Raw genomic sequence first — 25047 nt, forward strand, 5'->3', positions numbered from 1 at the left:
CAATGGCAACGAAAAGGTCTTTTTAATCGTTTTATTGATTTTTAAATTTTTAAATTTTTAAGCTTTTATTTTTACATGTAAATCTCGGTCGATCAGAGACTGATAAAAAAGGAATGAAAGTAGGGCAAATAAACCGCAACATAAATGATTATTTACAATTAATTAAGGAAACAAAGTTCGAAGTTGTCAAGAGAAAATATGAAATTGAAAAGCTTATAGCTTCTCAAAGCATCTTAAGCTTAAAACATTTTCAGGCAAAATGGAACCTAGTTTTGAATAACAATCCAATTTTTTTTTTAAAGGAGTAAGTGCTGCTTGTAAATTATGTAAATTTATATGTACATTCATGATAATTTAAATACCTGTATTGTAATTTTATATAAAGTATCTTGTTAGCACAAAAAGTAATTGTGTAATTAGAGTACAATGTAGAGCAAGATTTGTATTATCAGTTGTGTAGGCAGAGCATCTGTAGTATTTGTTGTGTGTAATAGTTGTGTTAGTAGTAATCGTAGTGTAAGTAACGGTCGTATTGTAAGTAATGTCAGTAGTGGCGTAAGTGATATTAGTATTGTAAGTAATGTAAGTATTGTAGGTAATGTTAGTATTGTAAGTAATGTAAGTATTGTAGGTAATGTTAGTATTGTAAGAAGTCTTAGTAGTGTAAGTAATGTTAGTATTGTATGCAATAGTCAAAAAAAAAAAAAAAAAGAAAAAGAAAAGTTCGAAGTTGACAGTAATTCAGGATATAAGTGTATTCCTGCTCTGAGTAGACTACGAGTAGTCCCTCTTTCGCTTAGTCCGTCGTGGGTGACGCGAAAGAAAACCGCGAGAAAAACATGGCCGCGCGAAATCCTGGGGGCTCCTCGCCTCCAGGATTTCGCGCTGCCATGTTTTTCTCGCGGTTTTCTCTCGCGTCACGCACGACGGACTAAGCGAAAGAGGGACTACTCGTAGTCTAGCTCTGAGCAACTAATGACATAAGAGCAAAATTCCTAGAAAGGTAAGGGCTTCATAGCTCCTACAGAAAGGGGGATATAGTTTCTAATCTTGATGCACAATTTTCGAGAATCCACTCGGTTTACGAGATGTAATTTCTGACAATCAAGAAACGAATCGGTCAGAAACAACAGATTATGTCAGAAATTATTATTCTGACAGCACGATAGAGAGGCTCGCGGGGTGTCGTGGGACGTTTAGGGACCATTTAGGCATTTGGCGGGAGATTTAGGTCATTCTTGGTTAGTCAGTCTTCGTGTTCGTCTTCTGTTTTTATCATTATTGTAACAGCTCATGGGTATAATTGTAAATGTTCTACGTTACTCATTTTGTTCCCTTTCCTCGAGGTCTCGTGCTGCTGCATTAGATGAGGAATAAGTTTCCACAGATTTTTTGGCCACATCTAAAGGGTGATTTTTTGGTGGTTTTTGGAAGTATCTGGCGTAGTACAGGTTCTAATTGATAGATCCAATAGTTGTAATCTGCAAGGACACAGATTATGTTGAAAGACGGTAAAACATCCATGTCAGATGACTGACTGACGCATCCTTAATAAACTATTCACATTGTTTGTCTCGTGTTAGTGTAGTCAGAATTGGATCTTCATGAAAAGTATTGAGCGTCCAGTAGACATTAAATTCTCATTCACCAGGCTTCTAAGCATGTCGAAGAGGCTAATCACAAACTTTGCTCCCAGGGCTTTTTCCCTCAGAGACTGGGAGGGACCCTGGTAACGAGTTGGCTAATCATGACAAAATCCAACTAAGAGAGTATGAATAGTAGAGAGCTAGTCCCCCATATAGGCCTTTTTCTCAAGACAATCCCTTTCTGGTTATGTTTAAGATATGGTATCTAGTCCATCCGCGGATAATGTTACCCCGTACATATCATTGCGTGGATCCTTTCGTGGAAGATGAAAAATGCGTGTAAAGCAACCTTGTTCCCAAGCACCCTCACGTTAATGGCGAGGAAGGCAAAGGAGAAAGAACCTAGGATCGAGATTGCGTGTAAAGCCGCTAGGGCTGATCACGTGACTAACATTCGCGTCACAGGTTTGGCAATTTCTAGACCCTCGATGGGTTTCTGAAGACGGTACTAATTTAAAAACAACTTGAGAGGGATTCTGTTCGGAAGAAGGCCTGAAAAAAGGGGTACTCTATTACTCTTTCTCCTCTGTCGATTCAAGTTATGTATTTCTTCTTTTCTTCGAGGGTGCATTTAGCCACACGTTCGCAATCCACTTAACACCCTCGATGACGTCACACCCGCCGTGTAAAGACAACCAATCGATGGTGCCCATATGAGTCGCCCCGTCATGCTCGAGGAGATGATTGTACCACATGACTGCACTTCCTTTCCTCGGTTTGATCAGCAAGTTAGCCTCTTGGCATTTTTCGTTCAGGGTCACGGAGTAGTTTCTTACGTAGTAACGGTTGGCATCGTCCGCCACGGGAAAAGCCGTTTCTCCTCCTTTAGCCACGTCGTTCAAGTACAGGATTATAGTTATAAATCTGAAAAATAAGCATTTGTTATCGTATAAATGCTTGTAAAATACGAGAAGTATTTGAAAATTCTTCGAAAATTACGCGAGCCTTTTAAATACACGAATGGAATTAAAATATCACTTGTAGTGGATTCATATGATTACTCATTTAATTGTATCTATAACAAAATTCTCGATCGTGATTGGTTCTCCGCGCGCCTATTTTTCACGTAATAGGCGTGCGATTACAGGTATCCAATTACAACTTTTTGTAATTGGATACCTGTAATTGGACTTTTACTTTCCAAATTTGTTATAAAAATTAGACATCGGACTTCGCGCCGTACAATTTAGGGAGTAATCGCGCTCGTAATTTCAAATCGACGAACGCGAAATTTTAAAATTACTCGCGCGACTACTCGCTAAATTGTACTCCACTCGGTCCCACTATTGCTAATCAAAACCATAACAAAATTCATGAATCTTCTTGGCTAGAGCGGTTTTCAAATCAAAACCAAAGTAATCACTCTAGCCAATCACAAAGGACACAGACAACATGTAGTGAACCAATCAAACCTCGCGAAGAAATTACGTGTAGCTGACGCGAAAAGCACGGGAAAACGTGCGCGAGCGGGTCATGATTGGTTTTGGTCTTACTTCTGATTGGTTGAAAAAGTTGCGCGAGTTTTTTAAAGCAAATGTTGCAAAACCAATAACTTTTCGACACTCAAATTAAAACCGCGCTTTTAACAGGCCCAATTAATTTTAACCCATAGAGGACAATGTAGGCCCCATGTTTGTAATAATCAATGGTTATATATGGTCATCAAATTTTGTCCCGCACATCAATTTGCACTGCAATTCAATACAAGAAATTAAATATATTTGTCTGTTCTCAACCAATCACAATGAGATAATTTTTTCAGTCATAAAATAAGACCCATATCTTGATGGCTCGTTTTCCTCAGGGCAAGAAAGATGGGAAGATATATTCCCTTATTAAAGAAAATCTTCGTCTGTCTCGATCGATTTGATGAGGCAAAAATTGATGCCGCAAATTTATCCCTAACAGGGAGCCGGCTCGTCTACACTGTATTTTACAGGGACTGATGTTCTTTTGTTAATTTTGTTCTCAAGCTCTAACAGTTATTTGACAACTTTGTCAGTACACCCATCGAAAATTTCAAAATTTAACTGTGCATACAAACCTGCATAAGTGACAGTCGATGTCATCCTTTCTGATGCAACATTCTTTTTTTGCCGCAGGTCCGTATGATGTGTCGTAATGCGCGTTGTAATGGCCAAACACCGAGTACCGTACAACCTGCAAATCAGAAATAAAATGAAAGTAGTCGACATAATTAATTTCATCATAGATTGCTGGAGCGACTATTTGAGAAAAGATTGGGGATCTTTGCTAGATTGTCAGCGGGATTTCCCGAAGAAATCAACTTCTTAGTACACGGAAGTTTAACACACAGGGGTACATTTAAAAGAGCTACGTGAAGGTTTCCGAAACTTGAAAAGTTTAGCTTATACATTTTTCAAGTTCGTCGTTTGTAATCTGTGCTAATCTTCTTCATCCCTAATCATCTTTGTTCCTTTATGGTTTATTATTATCTCTTTGGTGTTTTCCTACCTTAGTAAACTACTATGTTCAGGTTTCTTTCATTTTAAAGGTAATTTTGTAAGCGGCCAAAATAACTCAAAATGCGCTCCTTTGAGTCTAAAAAAACGGATTTTCTTTCGCGATGATCTTCTTTTGATTCAACACACCCTGTGAGCAATTGATTTGCATTCAAAATTACGGATCCAAAGACGTCTTTTTCAATTTTCCAGAATTCTAATTTGCATGTAAGAAGGAGGACAAGTGTTTTTTTCGTTTCGTTTTTTCTTTCGTTTTTTTTTTTTTTGTAAAATTTGTCAGCCATCTTACAACCTATATGCAATATTCGGCCAAAAGATAGCCTTCGTACTTCACTGCAGGCGTAAACGGGGAAGCGTTAGGGAGGCAAAAACGCAGGAAGAACGGGAAGGAACCTTTCTTCCATGCCCCTTTCTTGTATCCCCGCTCACGCGTTTTGCGCCCGCTACAGACGTCTTTCGCGCGCTGTGACATTGGCGTCACTACCTGAAATGATTGAGTCACGCAATTGTCACCGAAGAGATGGAGAGTATAAAACCAGCATGAGATGAACTTGCCTGAATTGGTTCACTTTTCTCAATCAACGTTCTTGAGAGTCCTGTTAATTTTACTATTCTCTCCTGCAAACTCTTTATAATCGGCTTGTCCATGAGTAGCGATGTGGACTCACTAAATCGAATAAAATATCGAGGATTGGATTTGAGCTTCTCGATGTGATAAAGAAACTCTACAAAAGAATCCAACGTCGTGTTAGAACACTCTTCGTAAACAACATATCCGTCCGAATCAAGATCCAAGAGTCTGAACATTGGCAAGGCATCTTCTTTTGTGGGATGAATGTGCTTCTCATAATCCATATACTCGACAAATTCTTGTACACTAATTTTCCCGTCGCTGTTGAGATCGTTGCACGACCGTTCGAGGGACTTGCAGAACACCTTTCTCTCGAAAGTCAGATTTTCTCTCATCAACTTCCTCTCAAACTCTCTCCTATCGATACCTTCTCCTCTTCCAAAAATAGTCTTGCTATCTGCGAGGTGCCGTTCTTGCGAGAGTTGGATGAAGAGATCACACTCTTTGTGGCTGAGAAACTCAGGTATCTCAAATAGCAACGGCCGTAAACTGCGCGTCACAACGCGATACGTTTTACTATCAGTAAGGTTCATTTCGCGAACATGACCAACTTTCACTCCTTTCAGTTTCACTAACCAGAACACCGAGTCCGGTGAGATGTGTTGTGCATCTTCCTTTGGACAAATCCTGGGCTGCAAAAATCCGTTTGCACAGTTTTGAGGTAGCGTTCTAATTCTTGCTCTTTCTTGTTTGGCAGTCGAAGAGCTTAAACCGTGTGGCCGTTGCGAAAGTAAAAGTGTTGCAACCGCTAGGAAAAAACGTAGACGGGGGTATTGTGGAAACATTTTTTCCTCTCTTGGAAAACAAACAGACTCGCTGGCTTACATATCATATGGTTGACTTTTGAAATCGTAAGGACAGTGGGTATATGTTGAAATTCGGTGGCAAAGAAAACCTTGCATCGTAGATTAACACAAACAAAGAAAACAGTGATCCTTTATTTTGAGAAATCACAATAATTGGATAGGTCAAGGTTCAGATAGTTGCGTATCATATAAAATCTTTATCGCGCTCCACGCGCTCTCTCGCGGTTTGCGCTGTTGTATCGCGACCTGTACACGTAATCGGGCTGATCGATAGCGCACCAGTATGCGTAGCTGGTGGGATTTTGCGCGCAAGTACTATGTTCCAACCTCGTGCGCGAAATCCCACCATTTACAGGCTCGTAGGAAACTCGTTTTCTCCGCTTATTTTTGCACCCGCCCGCGGCCAGTTTTCAACGTCGCCTTTTCTTTCGCGTGACCTCGTGCGCAACCGGCTAAGGTTTCTCGTAGCTCTCCTAAAAGTTACGGAACGGTCGAACTTCCCAGTATTCCTCAGCTCAGAGTCTTCTCTAACGCTTCGGTTGAAAGGGTCTGGCCGCAGCTCGGGAAGGGCCAAGAAGGAACTGCCAATGAGAGTGAAGTAGCCGAGGGAGCCTGTTCACAGGCTAACCGCTATATAAAGAACCTCGAAAAGAGGCTGTTTGTATCCGAAAAAAGCCCTTTCTTCGATGTATCTCAGCTACCCTGAAATTGCTTCCGCTTGCATAAAAAAGTAGATAACTGAATTTAGTTTGCCAAGAGAAGAACTTCAAGGAAAATTCACACTTTTCAGGCTTCTCTTTAAGGAACTTTTAAAACTGGTGTAGCTTTGCTTGAAGCTACACACTCCCCCATCAAAAACATCTAATAAGATATATTTATTTACCCTCGGATTTCAGAGTAGCTTATGCAGCTAATATCTCCGAGCATTTAACCATCAGATGAGAGATAGACCACCACACCGGGAACTACGTCCCCTAAGTCATCCTAAGCTTGTGTAAGTAGCTGTAGTAGCTGCCTTGATATGTAAAAGATTTTGTAACGTCCGAAATAATAGATGTTTAGGGTTTGGACAGCTGTATTGGCAGATGGAATAATTAATATTACAGTGTTCGACAATTTTTTTTTCGCCCTTGCAAACTCTAAAATCACTAGTTTGTGGATGTCTCGATCGATCGCTTGCACGCGATTTTAAAGAATCTTGCAAGTCTTCTTCCAGTTACCATATATGTTCATATTCATTCCATTCTATTTCTCCAGAGGATTACCCCTTAACCAACTTGTGGTGTCTTCATTCAATCTTCTGAAAAATGAGCGAGCGTAAAAAGAAAGAGAAACCAGGGAGACAGATTCAATAACGTGACTCGCGTGGGAGACTCTGTTGAAGTGCTAAATCGGGTGTGTAAAACACACAGCGGCCAAGACCTTTTCGAGCAAAATTTGGCACAGTTCCATTTCGAGGACAACCCAATTTGTTTTCTTTAGGTGGAATGCTCTGGTGAAATGCTCATGTCAAATGGTTTGAAACGTTCCATTTGGAGAGCGAGGTTCACCCCGGAAGGTCCGCTTGCAACCCCACCCCTTTTGACCAAAACTGGACTGATTTTTTGAAAGGCATACCTGTTCTGTGGTTTGCGCGGCAAGGAGCTTTATCGCTATTCCATCACATAATGGTTGATTTAAAACACTCACTGAAACAGTTAAACCATTACTGGCTTCGTCGCCTAGGAATGAACAATGGTAAAGTCATATTACAAAATGGAAATATACAGTATCAAGTATCTCGTCGTGTGTGAAATCACCTGATATCTCGTTAACTTTGTTAAGCTCTGAGAAATATGCCCGGGAAATATGGTCCAATAAATACACAGTTTCCAGGCACCTGAACAAAATGTTTTACAAATCAACTCCGTTACGATGAGCAACTCCATAGATAGCCAAGGAGACACAATTATTGACAACAACAACAAAAATTACAACGATGAATTATATTTTGCCACTCAGAAAACGAGCCAAAATAGAATATTTTTGACAGTGTTGTTCTACGTGGTCACCACACACACAAAAAAAACTTATTCAATGATGAGTAAAATGTTTCTTTTAATTAATTCGTCATTTCTCGATGTTTTGCATGCACAACCTGTGAACGCAAAAATCTATGTACCCAGATGTACCTTGGCAAGTTGTTTTAAAGTTTCACATTGTTTATCAGTTCCTAACCTCATGATCAGATCCAAGAGTTTTGCAATTTTTGCAACGTGAACATTGAATCGAGGAAACGGGATTGATACAAGTACTACACTTATCAGTTGAGTAAGGCGCGACGAAAGTTTTTAATGCGACGAAGGTTTTAACGTGAAAATCGTGTTGGGGCAACTGGCCCCGTTTCCAGTGGAAACTTGTCGGCCTTCGACGACACTGGCAGCAAAGCGCGCGAACTTTGCAGGCGACGATATTGTTACCATTGAAAACTAGGAAAGAATGCCGTGGCAACACCGTAATTTTGAGTTCAAAACTTTGTCACCAAAACTCCGTCCCACTCCTTCTCGTCCTTTTCAGATTGGTTGGAAGAAAAAGTGTTACTGCCACCTATCGTCTTACCTTGGCGAAAGAGTGTTCTCTTTCATTCTTTCCTTGGTGACGACCAAGATTGATGGCGTCTCCATAAACTAAGCTGCCATCGATGTAGACCTTGCTTTCGCTTACAAAGCTAAGAACATAATAAAATTAACATTTTCTATGATTAAGCATAGTAGGTGAATGATCATAATGGTTTCCCGGTTTGGTGCATGTGTCACAGTCCCAGTAACATTTGTTCATTCGATTCCATTTCTTATAAAACAATCGAAAATGCTAGTCCATCGCAGGGCTACCCCCAGCATTGATTATAAATTCGCCGGTACCCATTTGTACATAAGGGTGGAGAGAAATACTGTGAGAGTAAAGTGTCTTGTCGAAGAACACAACACCCCGGCCAAGGCTCGAACCTGGACCGCTCGATCCGGAGTCGAGCGTAATAAATATTTGGCCACCGCGCCTCCCGCCTACTTGTGGCCGCAGGAAATCCTTCAGGCCGAATGAGGGAATCGAGCTCAGCGACTAATAAATTCGAAAATTCATGAGTTAATCCCTTGGTCTACATGCACTGAGCCGCGGACCGCCACGCAATTTTCCTCCCCCACAATATTTCAGCAGATTTCCGTGGGGGGAGGGGGAGATTGGGCGACAAGCCCAAAGACCGTTTACGTATGAGTCTATAAGTAGGCGAGTAAAACAAGAAATTGGAGGACCCAGTGGCGGATCCAGACCTTGAGCTTAGGGAAAGGACAGGCGGTTTTGTTTTGCTTGCCCTGCCGGCTTTTTTTCCAGCTGCGAAGCGGCGCGATTCTGATTGCATTACTTTGACGGCCAGACATTTCGCAACTTTCTGGGTTTGGCGTACGTATTATGTAGTGGGAGGGGGATGACAAAGACAATGGCGTGCTTGGAGACGTTGCCATCCCTCCGATCGCGCTTCGCGCTGCTAAGCCATGCATGGTACATTACAATTACCATATATGACGTATCTACCTCTCCCAGCCACGACCACCGATAATCAAATTGGATTTGAAGAGGTGTTCGTCTATTAGCCAGCTACAAGGGGTACAAGAATACAAGATGAGGTTAAGTCCACGGGAATTGGAAGGACTACTGATTCATCAGACTGGCTTTTTGGCTCAGAAACGTCTTGCACGAGGCTTAAAACTGAATCTGCCGGAGGCTGTGGCTCTCATTGCATCACAGGTAAGGAACAGCGCGTGTCAATGAAATGTGAGCGCGTGAAAGGCTGATCTGTTTAGCCATGGGTGATCACTAAACAATAGTTTAGCTACTTGGTGGCAGTTTTCTACCGCAAAATTAAACGTTTGCATCAAAATCTTTAATGCGCGAGAAATTAATATTTAAGGAACGCGAGCGTAAGTTTGTTCAAGCCCGTGCATTCGTTTGCGTGATGGCGAGCCTCATGCATAATTTAAGCTTAATAATAAACTGTGTAAGGTCATACATCTCCATATTTTCTAAAAGGCCACCACAGAAAGTTTCCTCCCCACCTTTTATAGTTCAGTAAATAAGAATGTGAGCCGATTTTGATAACTTAATTTTTGGGTGTTTTAACTGTTTGTTTCGTTCCAGCCTTCTTGGCAACCCCTGGGGTGGGGGCTGGAGAGGGGGGGGGGGGGTACTCATAGAAAAATTGGGTAGGGGTGTGCGGCCTGTATCCTAGAACCCTTACTCTATTTAAGACCAACATCTGTGATTTTCTCTACCCTATTTATGACCTGACCAAAAATTTGATATACTATTGACTATGTGACTCTGAAATCAATACCCTGTTTAAGATTGGCCTTACAAATTAGTTCCCAAGTTAAGACTGATGTTGAGAGACATTTTGAAGGACTTTTGTTGATGCTCTTGTCTATAATCTGAAGAAAAAAATCCAGTTCAAGACTAGAGTGCATAAACCATCACATGCACACATTCTTGGTGGGAGGAGAACAGTGGACCCTTTTTGGGATTCGAGAGGCTTATGTTTACAAGTCATATGATGATTAATGCTATTTATTCATATATTTAATTGTAGCTGAATGAGTTTATCAGAGATGGCAAGACTGTTGCAGAGTTGATGAATGTGGGAAAGCAGCTGTTAGGTCAGTTAATACATCAAACACAAGAGACTCTGTTTTGTCACTTTCCAAACACTGAGACAAGAGTTTAAAATAGGACTTGCAGCAAAGTATTTTGACAACACTTCTCAGTGTTTGGAAATTTGGCAAGACTGTCTCGAGTGTTTGATATAATTTATACACAACTAATTACACTAAGAGAAAAGAGAGATTGAAATGATATCGTAAAAATCTATGCTAATCAGGATAACATGGCTGAATGCTGTCATGGTAATGATTCCCTTTGTTTAAACTTAATGAAATTTGAATAAATCAACTTGAAGATAATAGACAAGGGAAAGGTTATTTTCAAGAGTCTCTAAATTAAAATGCAAATTTTTGACACCTGTGAATTTGTGAAAAGCTGTTCTGTGAATGATGATTGAAGTAAAACATATATGTTTCAAACAATCATGCATACCAAGTTTGATTCGTGAAAGGCAAATTAAGTTTTGTGACAATAAGATCCTTCCTCACCTGATGCAATAAAAACAGACTTGTTCAGTTTATTGATATGAGTTACTATTAATAACCATTTTTGTTTTTACAATTTTGATGACTTCAATGAGACAAGGTGGATAAAAATGGCCCTAGGCGTAACATTGCCTGCTAAGTCCTAATCAGACTGGTGCTTGTGGCAACAAATAAAGGCAGATACACTCAATACAATACAATGGCTTTATTAATGTAGTCAGTACGCTTAGCTGCAAGCTAGTTTCCAGGTGTGCCACGAAACAATAAAGAGTTAACAATAATTATGTTTACTTAAAAGTAACATAAAAAGTCTTTTCAAACAAATATATTTCAAATGGAACTGTTCAAGACCCTGTTTTCCCATTTAGAGAATTATAGATGATGATGATGATGATTATTTTTTCTGTTAGGTTTAAACCAAGTGCTACCTGGAGTAGCCCAACTAGTGGAAGAAGTGCAAGTAGAGGGAACCTTCCCAGACGGAACAAAGTTGGTTAGTGTTATAATTAAAAGATCATTACTTGAGACAGTCCTGTGGTGAAGAAGTCAGAGTGATTTGTAGCCACTTTGAAAGAAGTGGTCAGATTTTGAAGTGGTCAAAAAATACAGATTACTTGAACCAGTGAGGTAATGGTTATCTCTCTGTAATGGCCATCTTCATACTGCCAACAACCAGGATTTTTCCACCCAAAACATACCATTACACTGATGTATACGTTCAGTTACTGTCATTTAAACCTTGCTACAATGGTCACCTCTCTACAGTGGCCAGTTAATTCTGCCATGGCATAGCTGCTTTTGTAGGGAGTTTTGACTGTTAGTAATAAAAACTGTGTGACCTTCAAGTTTTCAGAAAAATTCGATATATTGTTAACTATAACTATTGATCAAATAAGATTCAAGCTCAACAAAATTTTTTTCAACATTTTATTGTAATTTTCTGAATTCAGGTCACAGTTCACCAGCCTATCTGTCAAGTGAATGGTGACTTAAAGCTTGCTCTCTATGGGAGCTTCTTACCTGTTCCGTCTGTAGAGACATTTTCATCAGCAAGTGTCAATGTTGTGCCACTGGTGAGTACCGTCTCAAATTCCTTCTGCTCTGTTGTACCCTGTTTAATCTAAATGTCTGTTTGTTTTCAGGATAATAACTCTATGCCAGGTGCCATGATTCCTGCTAATGGAAATATCCTGCTAAATGCACAGAGAAAGACAGTCAAACTAAAGGTTACAAGCTTGTGTGATCGACCTATTCAAGTAAGTACTAAATCTGTTAGCTATTCACTGTGACATGAATTGGCAGTTTCAAAGTGAAGGCTTCCTCTTGACTAGTTTTAAATACTTTCATTTTATTTTGTACGCAATGCAATGCAGTGCAGCACAGTGAAGTGCAGCGCACCACAATGCAACACAGTGCAGCACAACGCAACAGGGGTTGACCAAAATTTTTGACATAAGTTTCCGGAAACTTAAGGTGATGTTTTTCTATTTTTGAAAAAATCCAAAACATTTTTCTAATGCTACTTTAATTTAGGTTTTGCAATAATAATGTAAGTCTTGCCAAATCAACTTGCAACAAAGCGGAGCTTGAATGTGAGTCATATGTAATTTATAGAAGTTTACTTAATAGTGATTATTAAAATTATATTTGAATCATTTTTGATTTTTCATTCACTGACAGGTGGGAAGTCATTATCACTTTGTAGAGGTGAACAAGTATCTTCAATTTGACAGAGCAGCTGCTTTTGGCATGAGGCTGGTAAGATTACTTGGGAATTTGATAACCATTTCATTCATTCATGCAGTCAAGTGCTGTTTTTGGTAAATCTTCTGATACTGCACCCAGTCAGTTGTTTGAGATCTAGATCTTGAGACATTCATCAAATTTGAATTGCTGTTCATGCTCTTTTTACATTTTAGAATATTGCGGCTGGGACTGCTGTTCGATTTGAACCAGGCGACACCAAAACAGTTGAACTTGTTGAGATTGCTGGGAACAGGTGAGCTCTGACATTTATAACTTCCTCACTTGAACATGAAGGATCTGATCTCTTGAAAGTAAATTATGATATAAACAGGGTTGTCAGGGTAAAAGACAGGGCAGATTTGTGATAGGGCATTACAAGCGTACATTTTAAATACCTAAACAAATGTATTATGTTATGGTCTGCTATATATTCTTACAAATATACTGGAAAGAAGTTAATTGCACAAAGTAGCAGCTGTATTAAATGCTAGACAGTTTCTTTTAAAATGTTCTTTATTTGACTGTGTGTATTGTTAGAGTAATCCGAGGTGGCAATGGACTCGCTGACGGGCCTGTTAAACCAGAGGTCCTAGACCAGGTCATGAAGAAAGTGGCTCAACAAGGTTTTGCTCATAAACCACAGGTTGGCAGCAGTTTCTTATTATCCATTTTTTAATCCTGGTGGAACTTCCACTAAAAAGGACGGGGTCACTCCTGGGAAATTTCGAAAAGGACCCCAAGCTAAGGGGTACCAAGATCCTGTTTTGTGGGTGTGGCTTGAATATTTTTTTCACCCCTAAGGGGTAAGAATTCTAAAACAGCACATAACTGACAGGTCTGACGATAGCTGAGGTACCAACAACACTTTTTAACTGCTAAAAGGTATGATGAGCATCCTGGCCGTCTTTATGTGGGAGTCCCCCCCCTCCCCCCCTCAGATTTTTAATATTTGTTGTGGTTTTCAGAACATCTCAAATAGTCCTTAATCTTGCTCACATTTGTATAATTTTAGTAGAAACAAAATAATTATACTGACATTCATCTATTTCTGTGGAAGATGCAGAGGCCTAGGATCATGTGTACTAAAGGCATCCACGGTCGAGTGTTGATCGGTACCCTCGATCAATGTTCTCAATCAACACTTCATCAACACCTTGGTTGTCATTTGATCAATACTCGATCAACATCTCAGTTGACAGTCAGTCGAGAGTCGACTAATCTTCGATTGAAGCATATGAGTCGGTCGACACTCAGCCGATTATTGCCTAACTGTTGATCAAGTGTCGATCAAATGTCGACTGAGCATCGATCGGGATGTCAATTGAGTACTGATTGAGATGTCGATCAAGGGTATTGATCGAGAGTATTGATCAACACTCTACTGCGGATGCCTTAAATACAAATGATCCAAGGCCTGAAGCTTAGCGTGTTATGCTTTTGAATGAGAGGTTGAGGCTGGTAGGGTTTAAGTCTCTGTAGTCTTTCAGTACCTAGGGCTCTTGACTTTTCACTCTAATAGTACTTTTCTCACATTTTATAAAAGAATGGGAACTGGCAGACTGTTACCAAATGGTAATCTGACAAAAAATTCTGGAAGGAGGGAAGGGGCAGGGTAATCAGTGATAGACTAGCATCCCGTCCTAAGGGAGTTGTTATCCCACAGAATCCTTTTTTTTAGTTTATAACTTTTTACATTTAACAATTTTTTGAACTCCTAGGATGATAAGGAGACTGGTATCAGCAATGCGACTATTAAACGAGAGTTGTACATTGAAATCTTTGGTCCTACTGTTGGAGACAAGGTTTGAATGCTGTTGATAATACATATCTTAATCATTGTCTTTTAGTTAATCTAGTTCAAGATTTGTGCCATACATAAAGAGTGATGTTTGACACGTTGAGTTCAGTATACACTCTGTAGTATTGAATAATTTGTGAAGAAGCTAGTGAATGTACTTAATAGCCAATATATGTTGCAGTTAATAATTTTTTTAATCACCAAATGCTTTTTGGAACAATCCTGATATCATACATTTTTCAGTCAGTTTTTATAATTTTTTCATGTCAAACTGTGGTACTGTTGTACATGGACATGTATCTTAAATTTGCCATGTACATGTAGGTTACCTTATTGTTCTCTAGGGACCAGAAAAAGTTTTTATTTTCAAGATGTTAATAAAAATTGTTTTGCATGTGGCTGGGACTATGACTTCTTGTTTCCTGTCTCTTGATAAATTTTAGTGACATGTAAATTTTTTGACCTAATTTTTTAAATTCAGATCTACCTTGGAGACAGTGCCCTTGTTATTGAAGTGGAGAGAGATTGCACTGTATACGGAGATGAGCTTAAGTTTGGAGGAGGAAAGGTAAAAATCTCCTGACAGAAACTGGAATTGTTGCAAGTAATCCTAATTTAAATTATAATAAATAGACTTAAAAAAAAAACAAACAATTTATTGTTAAATTGGTTTTTAATAACATTTATTGGCTTCTGACTGGATGTGCTGGTGTACACATGTGGGACCACACAATTTAGCCAAACCTGGACAATATCACTCAAAATCCATAAAAAATTTGAAAATCCTACACATTTGTTTCTGTAGGTTTTGAGGGAAGGCATGGGCCAGGCAGCAGATGTCACCCACAAAGATGCCCTGGATACAGTTATCACCAATGCTCTGATTGTAGATGCTGTTGCTGGTATCTTCAAGGCTGATGTAGGAATAAAGGTTTGTCCTATGAATCCAACTTCTGTTTTAACCCACAATTTTAAAATTGATGGAACTGACTGAGTGGTTACCCTGGGTAGGAGTAGGGTGGGGTACTCTACAAAGTTTTTTACGGGAAGGCTCCCCCCCCCGAGGTTCAACTCCTTACTCTTTTGTATACCATTTTGACAGAATAGTTACCCCCTCTTCTTGTACCCTTTACAATACCACTCGAAAACCTCAAGCATTACCAGAAGAGATGATAACCGAAACAAAGGTTTCTTTTATTAAGTTCCTGTTCATATTATATCTAAATAACAGATTCATACTCTACTTGTAAAAACCCCTACCCTTTCATATACCCAAAGGCTGAAAAAGGTACTAACCCCTTTTGGATAGAGCCTCCCCTTAAAGGCCATTACCGGGATAATTGAGTTATTTAAAATTGTCAATTTTAAAAATAATTATATTTCTTGGAACAGTGTTTGTTTGTAAGGTGCCTTGTCATGAGCGGTGTTCATTAGCTTGACTATTTTTGTTGCCATTTTAGAATGGATTAATATCTGCCATTGGAAAAGGAGGTAACCCAGATGTCATGGCAGGAGTCACGGAGGTAAGTGTAACCATTCAATTTAAATTTACTTCAATTTTATTCGTAATCTGAGTGACAAATGTAAACTTATAATCAACGTAGTACATGTACAGTAATCTCTTAATCTTTCTCATCTTTTCTTCAAATGTAGATTTCATCAACTTTGCTGAAATTTAAGTTCTGAAGTAGAAAATTGCGAGTAGATTCCAACAGTTTTACAAACATAAGATTTGGTGCCGTTTTGACTATATTGTTACAATGTGACTCAAGACTCACCCAGAGTACTTTAAACACCGTTTTCAAATTTGCATGTGCCATCACTTCAACAACAGTTGTGGAATGTCCAATTAAATGCAGCTGTATTTTTTTTTATGTGGTAGGCTTTGTAGACAACAGGACTTATCTTCTGATAACTAATTTATTAGTTATTATATGTAATTCATAGTTATTTTATGATAGGGAATGGTGTGTGGTGTCGGCACAGAAGTCATTGCTGGTGAAGGGCTTATCTTGACTGCAGGAGGTTTTGATGCCCACATTCACTTTACATGCCCACAACTTGCTGAAGAAGCTATCGCATCTGGACTGACGACTATGGTTGGAGGTGGAACAGGTACAGAACAAGAGATCAATTCGATGTTAACATATATGGTTTCTCTTCAAGCAGGGGTGGCCTAGCTGAGGGCTGTGATATAGGGGGCTAGGAATTGACCCTGCCAAAATTGCTAAAAAAAAGTACCTTTTTGAGAGTGTTGCTCTGAGACTAGACACAATATTAGTCTCTCAGTTCAAATTTGGTTCCTTTTTTTGTCATACATACCTTATTAAAGATGCAAAGACTGAAGTAAAAAAGTAATAAAATATGTCTGTAGAGAAAGTCATGAGGTTATCCCTATGTAAAGGACTTCCGAAAAAAATTTCAAGAAAAATCTTTATTTATAAATCATTTTCTTTGAGGAGTAAAATTAAAACCAAGTGTCTGAGCAAAATACAAAAATCCCAATTACTGGTAAAAATATATAAAATTATATTTTTTTGCAGGGCCTGCTACTGGTACATGTGCAACAACTTGCACCCCTGGACCAAACCACATCAAGTGAGTTGGCCATAGTGTACTTTCAGTTGGTGATACAATGCAATTCAGTATAGGATCTGTTAGTGTTGAACTAGCCAAGTTTAATACTGATGGTAATAACCTCTACATTACACAGTTAGCAATAACATCATTCTCTACCTAGAACCATGCACGTATAGTCTCACACAATGCCTCTGACTAATTAAACTTACAACTGCATGTATTACTAATTATTCACCTGTGAAGTAACTTTCAGTTCTGACAGCCTTCACTGTTCTACAGGTAGGCAAACAAATTGTTCTGTAAGTTTATCATCACTACATAAAAACACTATTGTCTGCACTTTCCAGGGCAATGATTCAAAGTACAGATGCATTTCCCCTTAACTTTGGTTTCACAGGTGAGTTGGAGTTTCTTCTTGTATTGTTGGGTGAGCCCATAGCTGTTTATTGTTTCACTAAACAAAAACTAAATGACCCAAGCAATGGTATGACTTGGACTGCTTGTATAAACAATATCCAGTCACTGACATGGTGATCAAGATCATTGAAAATATTAACACTTATTTGTGGGACACCTGCAGGGTAATAATCTTGCTCTCATGGTCAAGTCTCATCTGTAAGATTCTAAAGAAGCCAGAGATTGAGAAACTGTGGGAGAACTTTCAGCCCTTAAGCTGTGCTTGTGGAAGCAAAGAGAATTCAAAGTGCTAGAGAGCATGCATAGACTTCTTTTCCCCCATGCCTCCTCCAATTCCTGCTTTTTCTGCCAGACCTCCATCTTCTCTATAAACTGCCTCTTTGGTTGCTTGTGAGGCTAGCCTCATAACTGCTTAAATATATAATTTCAACACTGTTGTGGATTTGTACCTATGGACACATATCTATATCTAGGTTTTACTTTTAATGGCTAACAGTACAGAGCTTAAATTTGTTTAGTACACATTTCAGTAACTCTACTTCTTTATCTCTACACCAACTTTTAATTTCTACTTATTAGGAAAGGGAAACACATCTAAGTCCAGTGGTGTTGCAGAGGAGTTAGAAGAACAGATCAAAGCTGGTGCAATTGGGTGAGACTGCTATCTGCTACATTGATGATTACCAGAAATTGTCTTATCTACTAGTAGTAAGTAAGTATTATGGAATTTAAAACCCAAATATAACTTGAATTTTTTCTTAAGTTTGAAACTTCATGAGGACTGGGGAACAACTCCTGCTGCAATTGACTGTGCTCTGACTGCTGCTGAAAAACATGATGTGCAGGTGAGTCAGTTTTCCAGATCTGTTTTACCGTTGCTTGCATCTAAGCATGGACACCTGATGCCGAATCATGCTCTAATTGGGTGTCAAACATGGCATGATTGGTCATCAAACATTTGAAGTTTAGCAGACCGTAACGTGAACTTTTGTGCTCTGAAAGACTCTGAAAGTCTTGCTCCAGGCAATATTTTATGGTTATACTAGAAGTAAAACCACTCTCGCGAAAGGCGTGTACATATTGACACAGGTCAGGGTCAATTTCTTTGAAGAAGTCTTCAGTGTCCAATCTTTCACCATTTTGTGTGCTGAACTTTGAGCATGAAACTTCGCGTTACGGTCTGCTAAACTCCAAATGTTTGATGACCAATCATGCCATGTTTGATACCCAATTAGAGCGTGTTTTGGCGTCACGTGTCCATGCTTAGATGTAAGTGATGGTATTTTATGCAGTACTTATCTTTAAGCTACCCCCCCCCCCCAACTCCCTGGTGTGGAAACTGGGGTGGAAATGTCCAGGATGCTAGTTGTCTTGCTTAGGGATGTAAATACTTGAGCCACACCCATATCGGTCTCCCTTGGGAATCTAAGTCAAGTTCCCAACCTTTCACGAGGGAGTCTGCCTCCTGTGTAAGCTATGTCACTCTATAATCATGGGTATTTAAATCATGATTACCGTGGGTTCTGGAGGTATTTTCTGCCTTGTAACCTAACAGTACACTTTATCAAATTGGTTTGTCTTTAAAGCTCTGAAGTCACCTTTAGTTTCTGAAATTGTTTGTAAATGGTGAAATGATGCCCCCCCTCCCCCCATCCCCTGGGGTGGAAACTGGGCTGGAAATGTCAAGGATGCTAGTTGCCTTGCTTAGGGGTGTAAATGCTTGAGCCACGCCCATATTGGTCTCCCTTGGGAGTCTAATTCAATTCCCCAACCTTTCACATGGGAGTCTGCCTCCTGGGTAAGCTAGACCTATAATCATGGGTATTTCGATCATGATTACCGTGGGTTCTGGAGGTGTTTTCTGCCTTATAACTTACAGTACACTTTATCAAATTGGTTTGTCTTTAAAGCTCTGAAGTCACCTTTAGTTTCTGAAATTGTCTGTAAATGGTGAAATGAAGTTATTTCTGTTCACTCAATTTTGATATTTTTCAGATCACCATCCACACGGATACTCTCAATGAATCAGCATGTGTAGAACAATCAATAGAAGCTTTCAAGGTATATATTTTTTGTGTTTATAATATTGCACTTTATGTCTGTAAATAAAAATGATTTGGAGGTCTGAAATTTAACTTGTGTCATTATGTCATCAGGGCCGGACAATTCACACCTATCACTCCGAGGGTGCTGGTGGTGGCCATGCCCCTGATATCATTAAGGTGTGTTCTGAAGGGAATGTGATTCCGTCATCGACCAATCCCACCAGGCCCTTCACTCGCAACACCATTGATGAGCACCTGGATATGTTGATGGTTTGCCACCATCTTGACAAGTATGGTTGCTTTGATTTTGCCCATGTGTTTTATAACTTTATACTGGTTGAATATAATTACCCTTGAAAACAAGTGCTACCATACATACGCTGCGACACAAATCCATTTGGCACAGAGAGAGGCTTTATTAAACCCACGACCTCCCACAGAAGGAGATGGGGGGAGTGAGATATTAATTAAACAATAATAACCTCTCTGTCCACGAAAGGGTGGGAAGGATGGGCAAAAAATAACAAACAAAACAAAGAAGTGTATGATCCGCATACAAACAAACTGAAAATGACCACTGATGCCCTTGAAACACAAGATCTATGTCATGTGACCCACTCTGTAAAACTCAGGAAATAAACTCTTTTGAGTTCCCCAGAATGAAACAAATAATTAATTGTCGATTAACTGAATGAAGATTGCTTAAGGATTATTGATGGTAACTGCAGTTTTGCTACCCTGCCTCTTGATAGTAGATATATTATAAGAACTGTTTATGACATAACAGCATTCAAATCAAAGCCAAATGCCATCCCAAAGGTTAATACAATGTATCTCCCTCTTAAACAATACCATGATTGTTGAGTTGCATTGTCAATTGATGTTTCTATCAATCATTTTAATTATTTAGTAATTTATATTACACATAAATTACTTTTAGTCAGGGCTCTATTTCAACTAGGTTAAGCCAATAAGATGAACATCTTGGATATATATTAATTATTGATAATTATAAGTGAGGCCTTTGAAGAGTTTTGACGGTAACAAAGAAGGATCACGACTGTCTGGAGTGATTTTAACGAAGTCCAAACAAATCAACTCTGTAAATGTTTCTGTGCAGAAATCTGAAGGAAGATGTAGCATTTGCAGAGTCCCGTATCAGAGCAGAAACAATTGCAGCAGAAGACATCCTTCATGATATGGGGGCAATTAGCATCATATCTTCAGATTCACAGGTAATGATCTTGCTTCTCACTTGTTTTTTTAATATCTGGGGGTGGGCATGGGGGGTGGGGTGGGGTGGGGGTACTCTACAAAGTTCTACATGGTGAGGCTCTGCCCCGAGGTCCAACCCCTTGTCCCTTTGTATACAATTTTGACAGAAAATACCCCTTTCACATACTTTCATAATTGGCCCATATTTTGAGGAAGTCTTCTTGTCATTTTCATGTAGTGTCTAATAAATGACAGTAATGTTACAGTCACAAGGTGGGTTTGTTTGATATATTTTAACAAAAGGCCCTTTAAAATAACTAAATGACAGATTTCCCTACCTTTTCATATACCTCAACTTGTGAAATCCCTACCCTTCTACCCACCTGAAGCCTGAAAACGGTACCTCTTTCAGGCAAAGCTCCCCATAGGCCCATTATAGGGAGTACCTCCCCTGGGATATTACAGTGCAGTGTGAGATAAATAGCTGCATGAAAATTGCTTAGACCTTGATTTGTGAGAACTCTATAATTTGTTGTAAGAAAACAATATATCAATTATTATTAATGTCTGTGTTGCTTTTGCAGGCCATGGGTCGTGTTGGTGAGGTGATCTGTCGTACATGGCAAACAGCGGACAAGATGAAGAAACTCAGAGGAAGGCTTTCTGAAGAAAAGGTAAATATGAATGTACACTTTTTTGTATTGATACTTTGAAGAGAAAGTACATTTTGATCATTTTTGAAATTGGGAGAAATCTGACTGATCTGACTGTCTCATGATAAAAATTAATCTCCTTTATTACCAGGGTAACAATGATAACATGCGTGTATGCCGTTACATAGCCAAGTATACTATAAACCCAGCTTTGGCACATGGTATGGCACATCATATTGGATCTATAGAGGTAGGTACCTCTATTTTTCTTTACATTTCTTTTGAATGCAGCTTTTTATTTCTCAATAACTGGTAGATTGGACAGGTTAGCTGTATGCACAGGTAATGTGGAGCTAATTTTATAAATTAGTATACTAGGTAATCATGTGAAAGTACAATAAAGGATATTTGAAAATTCTCTCAAAATTGCATGAGTTTTCAGGCGTACAATGTGGAAGAATTTTCAAATATCAGGAGTAGTGTAAATCCTTAACTTGAGCTTTCATGCAAGTACAATTACACATTTATTACAGTACATAAAATACAATACTTTTTACACTCAGTTTGAGTTCATTCACATTTTATACCCATAGCACATTCTGTTTATAGTTCACTCAATCAAATTACAGTACTAGTAAAAAAAATGAATTTGTTTGTGTCATCAATTCTCAGGTTGGAAAATTGGCTGATTTGGTTCTATGGAATCCAGCATTGTTTGGTGCCAAGCCAGAGATTGTCGTGAAAGGAGGCCAAATTGCTTGGTCGCAAATGGGTAAAAACACTGACTTTGTTTTAAAAATCTAATTAAAATACTTCTACATGTACCTTATAATACCATCTTTTATTGAGTTTTAAGATATTTTTGGTTTGCTTCCAATTACATATTTTAGAATTTCTTTCAATTTTACGTCTGTCACACAATATTATTAATTGCGCTTACTTGTTCCCCTGTAACAATCTAGACAGGTATGTACTATACATGTTGGGTAAATGTATGCCAGCTCTCTCAGGTTAACCAATTTCTTGTTTGTTTTTAACAGGAAATCCCAATGCCTCAATACCAACCCCTCAGCCTGTCAGGCCACGCCCTATGTTTGGTGCCTTTGGAGCTGCTGTTGGAGCTAACTCTGTTGTATTTGTAAGCAAGGTAGGTTTAAGGTGCTCTTTCATGCTGTTTAGAGTCAATGCAGTCATATTTAGGCCTTCTCAACTTGCATGTGTCTTCAAACCAATTTAAGATGATGAGAAGTGTTCTGTTGGTTTGTCTGTAGGAATGCAGTGATCATAATGTTTGCCAAACATATGGAATCAGCAAGAAAACAGTTGCAGTAAAAGGGTAAGTGAAATCCAACTTTAGATAAAGCTAGACAATCCAGATCAGGTACAGGTAAAAGAAGAGGACAGTTGACGCTTGCCTAACTGTTAACTAATAATAAAAGAACCTCTGGCAAGTGAGCATTGTGTGAATAATTTTCACCATAATTTTAAAACAAGATTATTTTTGTATTAGTCTTGGAAAGATTGAAGTTAAAGGTGTTAGATTTACGGAAATATTTGATAATGTTTCATCATCATACTCTCTATCTGCAGGTGCCGCACAGTGAAAAAGACGGATATGGTGTTGAACAACTATTTGCCAAAGCTTACAGGTTAATATGTTACGAAATGATCACTGCATTACACATTGATACATTCCTCTTGATAATGTTTTGATGATGTTTTAGTGTACTTTTTAGTTTTTTCCTCAAGGCTTCTTAAATGACAGAAAGAGAATTTGTTTTAGTTATCTGTGATCATCATGTGCATGATTATTAAGTAAAGCAGATCATGAGTTGACACAGTTATTTAAGATTGAATTCTGCTGTTTTGTTTTTTGCAGTTGATCCCCAGACATACAAGGTTCACATTGTTGACAGTAAGGATCCTTCCAAAAAGGAGCACATCACCTGCAGCGCAGCAGACCAAATCCCTATGGCCCAGAGATTTTTCATTTTCTAAAAGGGCTCACTGCTTGCTGGCACTGGATGCAGAAATCTGCAGACAATCTAGTAGCCTGACATGTTTCCTATAGAGAAACTTGTTACAGAACACATCATTGGATTCATTTAATTTGTTTTAAACATTTTCTCATGTTTTAGTATATAGCAGTCTGAAAAGCTTCAGACTAAAGTATTTAGAAAAGCACCTAGTAATGTTTTATTTCAAAACTCTGCACAAAAACTACAGCTTTAAATCCCATATGGGAATATGTAGTTTTGACATGTAACAGTGTACTTTGAACAAAAATTCTGATCAAGCAAGGCACTGGAAACAACCAGTCAGACACTTTTACTAAATGAATATCTTATCAGCAGAACCATAACCCAAGATTCTTGAGGGACCGTTAATTAGTTGACCCCCTGTGAGCATTCAAAGTACATTGCTACGTTGAGTCAAAAATGTTAGGTGTTTTGTGAAAATGTTTCATTAATACATTTGGCATTTATTACGTACAATGTATTGGTGTTGGTTGTGTAAGGGATTGTAAGGCATAATTGTAATTTTCATGATAGTAGGAAACCATCTCCCATATTGATCCAAGTGGGACTGATCTCAGGTTTCAAGTGACAAACTTATTTAATTTTTAATTTTGTGGAACGATTTCAAACCAAGATTTTGCTTTCTTTTATTTTCCTACTGATTCACTATTATTTCTTGGGGAAAATGGGGTAATTTGTAGATGTCTTGAGAATTTTTCATCGTGATTACTAGAGGTTTAGAATAATAGTTAATCAAAGGAATGTTGCATTCATGCAAACATGCAGTCATTATAATAATATTGCCAAGTGAGATGGTGATAATGTTGCACACTAAATAAAAGAGGAAAAGTGTATGTCAAATCTTGTAAAACAGGATTGGTGTTAGTGGTATTTGGTGAAACCATTATGAGGTTTAGTCAGACCTTCTTAAACTCACAACTGTGGTCCTAGTTTATTGTATTTTCAGTTAAGAAAAGCAATAAATGATAATTACACAATTTGCCTAAATGTTTTTTTTATTGAATTCTCTTTTGCTGCTTCGATAAAACTAACGTTAACTGGCATGTTGGACTTCACCTGATGATTTCTAAATCCTTGTTAGTATATTAGCTGATAAAAGTGAAAGTCTGATGTTGGACTCTTCTAAAATTTCTTTTTTTTTCTCTAATTTTTAGTCTGTTTAAAAATAGACTAAAATTAAAATGAGACTATTTAGAGGCCACATGACTGTCAGAAATCTGGTTTATAGATTATGATCTTAAAATTTTGATGGGCATTTGAGACTCCCTGGAAATTTGCTCTGACCTTTTTTGGGCAACATTTTCTGGAAATGCGCATTGGCTTCCTTCAACTTGCTGCCTGGGCTGCAACTTGGTGCAAAGGGCCTGGCATGCACGCATGACAAGTTTTGATTCAGTGTTGTATTGTATTTTTGTATAGTGTTCATCTGGTTGGCATACTCTGCCCCTGGGGGAGGTAATGCCATAAATTTAGGACAGATGTGTGCCACAAAGGGTCTTGAACCTGACTTTATTGAAGGATGAAGCAAAGTTAAGGCTCAAACCTGAAAAATGACACCCTACTCAAGTGAAATACAAAAATGTTCGTTTCTGTAACATAAGTTAAGCATCAAGCCTAGAATTTGTTTTTTGTTTAGCTGGACATTTATACACTGATACAAGTTAGGTACCCTATCTGAGGATCACACTGGGAACACAATGCCAACAGGGGCAAAAATGATAACCTATTAAAGGATCAAGAATCTCAAAACCCATACCTTATCCTGCGGCACATACCTATATAGCCCAGTAACTCTCCCACACCCCCGTCCCCCA

General features: G+C 38.7%; 2 protein-coding genes across 2 annotated transcripts; one reads left to right on the forward strand and one right to left on the reverse strand.

Annotated features, from left to right (window-relative positions):
• Positions 1-874: 874 nt before the first annotated feature.
• LOC145482022 (transmembrane prolyl 4-hydroxylase-like) lies at positions 875-6530 on the reverse strand. Its single transcript, XM_081460603.1, has 3 exons — positions 4685-6530; positions 3691-3806; positions 875-2510 (listed from the first exon to the last, which is right to left on the reverse strand). The coding sequence occupies exons 1-3, from the start codon at positions 5543-5545 to the stop codon at positions 2186-2188; spliced, it is 1302 nt and encodes a 433-aa protein (XP_081316729.1). The 5' UTR covers positions 5546-6530; the 3' UTR covers positions 875-2185.
• Positions 6531-8155: 1625 nt separating this feature from the next.
• Positions 8156-24226, forward strand: LOC145482024 (urease subunit alpha-like). Its single transcript, XM_081460605.1, has 27 exons — positions 8156-9346; positions 10185-10251; positions 11151-11233; positions 11691-11813; positions 11883-11996; positions 12421-12498; positions 12660-12739; positions 13024-13129; positions 14205-14288; positions 14766-14852; positions 15090-15215; positions 15745-15807; positions 16246-16399; positions 16828-16882; positions 17212-17261; positions 17861-17933; positions 18045-18126; positions 19277-19342; positions 19438-19616; positions 20447-20561; positions 21126-21215; positions 21346-21444; positions 21867-21966; positions 22235-22341; positions 22466-22530; positions 22785-22843; positions 23074-24226. Exons 1-27 carry the CDS (start codon positions 9221-9223, stop codon positions 23190-23192), a joined length of 2550 nt encoding a protein of 849 aa, XP_081316731.1. The 5' UTR covers positions 8156-9220; the 3' UTR covers positions 23193-24226.
• Positions 24227-25047: the final 821 nt, after the last annotated feature.

The sequence above is a fragment of the Orbicella franksi genome, chromosome 3 (assembly GCF_964199315.1).
Source record: "Orbicella franksi chromosome 3, jaOrbFran1.1, whole genome shotgun sequence".
NCBI classification, from domain to species: domain Eukaryota; kingdom Metazoa; phylum Cnidaria; class Anthozoa; order Scleractinia; family Merulinidae; genus Orbicella; species Orbicella franksi.

Coding starts and splice junctions, on each gene's coding strand:
- LOC145482022 (XM_081460603.1), bottom strand. CDS start 5,545: ATGTTTCCACAATACCCCCGTCTACGTTTTTTCCTAGCGGTTGCAACA. Junction 3,807..4,684: donor AGAAAAGTGAACCAATTCAG/GCAAGTTCATCT, acceptor TCTGATTTGCAG/GTTGTACGGTACTCGGTGTT. Junction 2,511..3,690: donor ATCGACTGTCACTTATGCAG/GTTTGTATGCAC, acceptor CTTATTTTTCAG/ATTTATAACTATAATCCTGT.
- LOC145482024 (XM_081460605.1), top strand. CDS start 9,221: ATGAGGTTAAGTCCACGGGAATTGGAAGGACTACTGATTCATCAGACT. Junction 9,347..10,184: donor TGGCTCTCATTGCATCACAG/GTAAGGAACAGC, acceptor ATTTAATTGTAG/CTGAATGAGTTTATCAGAGA. Junction 10,252..11,150: donor TGTGGGAAAGCAGCTGTTAG/GTCAGTTAATAC, acceptor TTTTTCTGTTAG/GTTTAAACCAAGTGCTACCT.